Genomic DNA, 6,244 nt, shown 5'->3' on the forward strand with positions numbered 1-6,244 from the left:
TATTTTGACAAGTTGTGTTATTTGGGCACTTGAGGTGCGAGTTATGATATGTTGTGATATTGATACGCATGCGGTGGTATAAGGAGAGGGGTTGATATACATGCGGTGATATAAGGTGGGCTTGATACGTGTATTACTAGTAGGGGAACTACTTGAAGCCACGCGGTGTGATAAGGTGGGCTAAAATGCGGGTAGTTATGGGAAAAATGATTTTTCAAAACTAAATGTAAGGCTCCCGCAGTGAGATAAGGTTAGATTGTGATTGTGATTTTGAAATGAGATTATGAGACGGTACCTCGGTTGTGATTTTTTGTTATTGCCTCATTTTCCTCGTGTTCATTCATACACTGCATTATACTTGTTCAATTTCTTTTTCTTATCCTAGTAGGTGTCTTGACCCGACCTCGTCGCTATTCTAGCGAGGTTAGGCTTGGTACTTACTGGGTACCATTATGATGTACTCATAAAATACTTCTACACATCCTTTTGTGCAAATCCAGGTACCTCATACCAGGCTAGGCACCAATAAGTTGAGCTTCCATAACAGAGACATCAAGGTATACATACCGGCATTCGCAGGCCTCGGAGTCACCCTCTGTCATTGTTTTTCTATTGCATACTCCTTATTTAGATGGTGACATATTAGAGATGTTCCGTATACTCATGTAGATATTATGACTCAATCTCACCAGATTTTAGGAGTTATTGTCAGTTGTATTGTGGAGTTGCTTTTATGATAGCTGGTTGGTTTTAAATTTGAAGTTTTATTATTATTTCTATTATTTCTCCATGTATGTTAGTATTACCTAGTCTTAGGGACTAGGTGCCATCATGACATCATACGGTGGGAGATTGGGGTCGTGACAAGTTCGTATCATGGTTCTAGGTTCATAGATGTTACGAGTCATAAGCGCATTTAGTAGAGTCTTGCGACTATTGAACTGTTAGGAAACTTCACTTATTTGATTGCTTATTGTGTGAATTTATTGACTTCGAAAATTCTGAATTTTTGTCTTTCTATTCTCTCACAAATAGTGATGAAACGCACCACTGGATCCATGATAAGACACTCGCGCCCCCTGCTGGCCCGCGAGAGGCTGGGGCCGTGGCAAAGCCCGAGGAGGGGCACTTGGTGTAGCCAGAGCACCTGCCTGAGCTGCGACAAAGGAGCCACCAGTAGCTGCAGTAGGGGGCAGGCACCTGAGGGGCCTGTTGCCACCCCTGCACTCCAGGAGACCCTCACACAGTTCTTGAGCATGTTTGGTACTCTAGCTCAGGCAGGTTTGATTCCACTTGCACCAACCACATCTCAGGCTGGGGAGGAGCTCAGACTCTCGCGGCCCGTACCCCAGAGTAGCGGATCCATGTTGACAAGGTTCTAGAGGTTATACCAGTGCAGCCGGTTGTTCCAGTTCAGCCCAAGATTAGGGCAATAGCATTTCAGGAGGAGCAGCTTAGACTTGAGAGGTATAAGAAGTACCATCCTACTGCTTTCAACGGCCTAGCTATAGAGGATGCACAAGGTTTCCTAGAGAAGTGCCACCGTAGTATCCGCACCATAGATATTGTTGAGATGAGCGAGGTTGCTTTTACTACATTCCAGCTGTCTGGAGCAGCTTATCAGTGGTGGCGGGCTTACGAGGAGGGTAGCCCGGCCGATGCAGCTTCACTCACATGGGCTCAATTTTTAGAGATATTCTTAAGAGAGTTTGTTCCCTAGATCCTTGGGGATGCATGGAGCACGGAGTTTGAGCAGTTGCGCTAGGTACCATGATAGTGTCAGAGTATGCTGTCAGATTTAGTGAGTTTTCCAGACATGCACCTCCCTTGGTTTCTACAGTTAGAGAGTTGGTCTGTCAATTTATCGAGGGGCTTAGATTCATCATGGCTCAAGAGTTGGAGATAGATACCCCATATCAGTAGGTGGTAGAGATAGCACAGAGATTGGAGGGTATGCGGGGTCGTGAGAGAGAGGACATTGAGGCCAAAAGGCCTCGAGATTCTTGCAGATATAGTGGTGTCCGTGCCCCAGTTGTAACCCGTCATGGTAGAGGCTAAGTGAGTCGTCTAGTTCATTCTGCACTTCTAACTTCTAGTGATACTCCGGTTACTTCCAGGCCTCAGGTTTCCCATTATGAACCGCCACTGTCTAGTGCACCTCCTACACGGGATGCTTTCAGCAATCAGTCCAGCCGACCAGGCCCGAGCCAGTTTCAGCAGCCACGTCCTCCGAGAGCTTGTTTTGAGTGTGGTGACACTCATCATATGGTGAGGGACTGCCCCAGAATTAGTAAGGGTGCACCCCCACTGACTACTCAGGCTCCACTTATTCCACAACGTCCCCAAACCTCTTAGGCCGTAGTTACTGCTCTAGTTGCCGCTCCACCACCACAGCCAGCTAGAGGTGGAGCTCAGGCGGGTAGGGGTCGCCCTTGAGGGGGAGGCCAGGCCAGATGTTATGCTTTTACGGGTAGGACGAAGGAGGTTGCATAAGATGCAGTTATTACAGGTATTGTTTCGGTTTGTCTAAGAGATGAATCAGTCTTATTTGATCCAGGATCCACTTTCTCATATGTATCATCCTACTTTGCTCTGTATTTGGGGATATCTTGTGATTCTTCGAGTTTTACTGTTTATGTGACCACTCTTGTGATAGATTCTAATGTTGTTGATTGTGTATATCGGTCGTGTTTAGTTGTTATTGGTGATTTTGTGACCAGAGTTGATCTATTATTGCTCAGTATGGTAGACGTTGACGTTATCATGGGCATGGACTGGTTCTTGAAGTGGAGGGGTAATTTGGATTATGTTCCTAGCAGGGTTTTGTCCTTCCTTAAGGTGAGTAGATCTTTCAAAAGCTAAAGACTGCTTTGACTTCAGCCCCAGTATTAGTATTGCATACGGGTTTGGGGTCGTACACTGTGTAATGTGATGCATCACGTGTTGGCCTTGGTGCGGTGTTGATGCATGACGGTAGGGTGATTGCCTACACGTCTATGCAAATGAAGGTTCATGAGAAGAATTATCTTGTCCACGACTTGGAGTTGGCATCTATTGTTCATGCCTTGATGATTTGGCTGCACTATTTGTACAGTGTCCCTTGTGAGGTCTATATAGACCACCGAAGTCTCTAACATCTTTTCAAACAGATGGATCTTAATTTGCAGCAGTGGAGGTGGTTAGAGTTGCTTAAGGACTATGATATCACTATTCTATATCATCCCGGGATGACCAATATAGTGGCTGATATCTTGAGTCGAAAGGCGGAGAGCTTGGGCAGTTCAGCATATCTACCAACACTAGAGATGTCACTAGCCTTAGACGATCACTCATTGGCCAACCAGTTTCTTAGATTGGATGTTTCGGAGTCCAATCAGGTTCTTGCTTGCGTGCTTTCTCGTTCTTCTTTGTATGATTGCATCAGAGAGCATCAGTATGACAACCCCCATTTGCTTGTCCTCAAGTACACGGTACAGCACGGCGATACCAATGAGGTTTCTATCGGAGATGATGGTGTGTTATAGATGCAGGGCCAATTATATGTGCCCAATGTGGATGGTCTACGTGAGTTGATTCTTCTAGAGGGCCACAATTTTCAGTACTTCATTCATCCGGATAACGCTAAGATGTATTAGGATTTGAGGCAGCTTTATTGGTGGAGAATAATGAATAAAGATATAGTGGAGTATCTAGCTCGGTGCCTAAATTGGCAGCAAGTGAAGTATGAGCACCAGAGGCCAGGAGGGGTTGCTTCGGAAACTTGATATTCCCGAGTGGAAATAGGAGTCTGTTACCATGGACTTCATTGTTGGGCTCCCACAAATTCAAAAGAAATTTGACTCTGTATCGGTGATTGTGGATAGGTTGACCAAGCCGGCTCCTTTCATTCCGGTAGTGACTACCTATTCATCAGAGCAGCTGGCTCAGGTTTATCGCGAGATTGTTTGACTTCATGGCGTGCCGATATCCATCATCTCTGACAACGGCACACAATTTATATCACACTTCTTGATTTCCATACAGCGTGAGTGAGGCACATGGGTTGTGTTGAGTATAACATCCCCCCATACGGACAGACAGTCCGAGCATACCATTCAGATAATGGAGGATATGCTTCGTGCCTGTGTTATGGATTACGGGGGTTCTTAGGATCCATTTTTTCCACTTGTAGAGGTTTCCTAAAACAATAGCTACCAATCGAGTATTCAGATGGATCCTTATAAGGCCCTATATGGGAGACGATATTGTTCTCCAGTTGGTTGGTTTGATCTGGGAGAGGCTAAGTTATTAGGCACGAATTTGGTTCGAGATGCCTTGGAAAAGGTCAAGTTGATGTTGGACTGGCTTCATACAACCCAATCCAGACAGAAGTGTTATGCAGATCGGAAGGTTAGTGATGTTGCATTCATGGTTTGAGAGAGAGTATTGCTCCGGGTTTCACCTATGAAGGGTGTGATGAGGTTCGGGAAGAAAGGAAAGTTGAGCCTAGAGAGTGGGAGAGGTGGCCTACAACCTTACATGACTACCTAGTCTATCTGTAGTTCATCTGGTGTTCTATGTTTGTATGCTCTGAAAGTATCACGATGATATGTCCCATGTTCTAGATTCAAGTTCAGTCCAATTAGACAAGGATTTGTCTTATGTTGAGGAGCTAGTAGCCATCTTGGACAAGCAGGTACAAAACATGAGGTCAAAGAGCATTGCTTCAGTAAAGGTTCAGTGGAGAGGTCAACCAGTCAAGGAGGAAACTTGTGAGACCGATCATGATATGCATAGCCTTTATCCTCATCTTTTTATCACTTCAGGCATGTCTCTATACTCGTTCGAGGACAAATGTTTGCTTGAGAGGGGGAGGATGTAATGATCTGGCATTCATTTATAGTATTATAGCCATGTTCCCCTATTTATTGCCTCCTCTATATTATATTATGGTCATGTGACTTGTCGGGGTGGTTGGTTTGGTTTCGGGTGAGTTTCGGAGTGAATTGGGACACTTAGTCACAAAGTTGGAAGCTTAAGTTGAAAGAGTTAACCGGAGTTTGACTTTTGTGTAGACGACTCAGGAATGGAGTTTTGATAGTTCTGATAGCTTTGTATGGTGATTTTAGACTTAGGCACGCGTTCGGATATTGATTTGGAGGTCAGTATGTCGGTTTGGCTTGAATTGGAGAAAGTTATAAAGTTGAAGGTTTGGAAGGTTGAGAAGTTTGGAAGTTGAATGTTCATGATTTCAATAGGTTTGAATTGGGTTGTGATTCTTAGAATCAATGTTGTTTATGTGATTTTAAGCCTCGGGTAGGTTTGTTTTATGTTTTGGAACTTGATGGTGTGCTTGGAGGGGGTCCGGGGGGGCCTGGATATGATTCAGAATGAATCCGGAACCATTTGAGACTTGGCAGGAAATCTGCCCAGCTGAAGATCTGGTGCAATCGCACCTGCACATTTTGGGCCGCAGGTGCGGCACCGCAGATGCTGCCCGAGAGACGCATAAGGGACTTTGGGCTAGGTGGGCTAGGACCGCAGGTGCAGTCCTTCCTTCGCAGAAGCGGGCTCATAGAAGCGAGCTCGCAGAATCGAGCCATGGTCCACAGAAGCGGAACCGCTTAAGTAGAAGGTCCTGGCATAAGTGCAAATTGCACTTGCGATGGAATTTCAGTAAGTACGGAGACACAGATGCGGCTATTGGTCCGCATAAGCGGAACAACTGGAAGAAAAGGGGGCAGATGAAAGGTTTGTTGCCATTCTTCATCTTTTGAGTTAGCGTGTTTGAGGTAAGTATCTTGCCTAACTTTGTGTGGGAAAATTACCCCTTAGGATTGGAGTTGTTTTGTGTCATCTATGGTACATGAAAGCCATGTGCGCAAGGTGACGAGTAGGTACACGAGCTATATGTGGTAATTGATCGGTTTAATCTAAGTAGATTCTTTTTATGCCTTAATCGAATTGTCATAACATGTCATATCTATCATCGTTAATTTATCCTTACATGCTTTATTTGACATTGTTAATACTTGTCCCATCTCTTACTTATTATCTGCCCTTACATGCTTAGTTGAAGTTACTGTTTCCTTATTGCCTTGTTAATTATTGACTGTTGAGTTACTTTACTTGAAGTTGTTATTTTTGGGAATATCTATTTGTTGAGTTTTGGTGTTGAAGTTGTTAAAGACGTGATCACATTGAGGCAAAGTTGTAAATTGTTGAAGTACCATTCTTTTTGAGCTATTTACTTTCAATTGCTATT

At 44.4% G+C, this 6,244-nt stretch overlaps 1 protein-coding gene across 1 annotated transcript; it reads left to right on the forward strand.

Annotated features, from left to right (window-relative positions):
- The first annotated feature begins 3,795 nt into the window (after positions 1-3,795).
- On the forward strand, positions 3,796-4,861 carry LOC138897391 (uncharacterized). The gene is made up of 2 exons (XM_070183357.1): positions 3,796-3,927; positions 4,577-4,861. Exons 1-2 carry the CDS (start codon positions 3,796-3,798, stop codon positions 4,859-4,861), a joined length of 417 nt encoding a protein of 138 aa, XP_070039458.1.
- Positions 4,862-6,244: the final 1,383 nt, after the last annotated feature.

This window comes from Nicotiana tomentosiformis, chromosome 8, assembly GCF_000390325.3.
Source record: "Nicotiana tomentosiformis chromosome 8, ASM39032v3, whole genome shotgun sequence".
Taxonomy (NCBI): domain Eukaryota; kingdom Viridiplantae; phylum Streptophyta; class Magnoliopsida; order Solanales; family Solanaceae; genus Nicotiana; species Nicotiana tomentosiformis.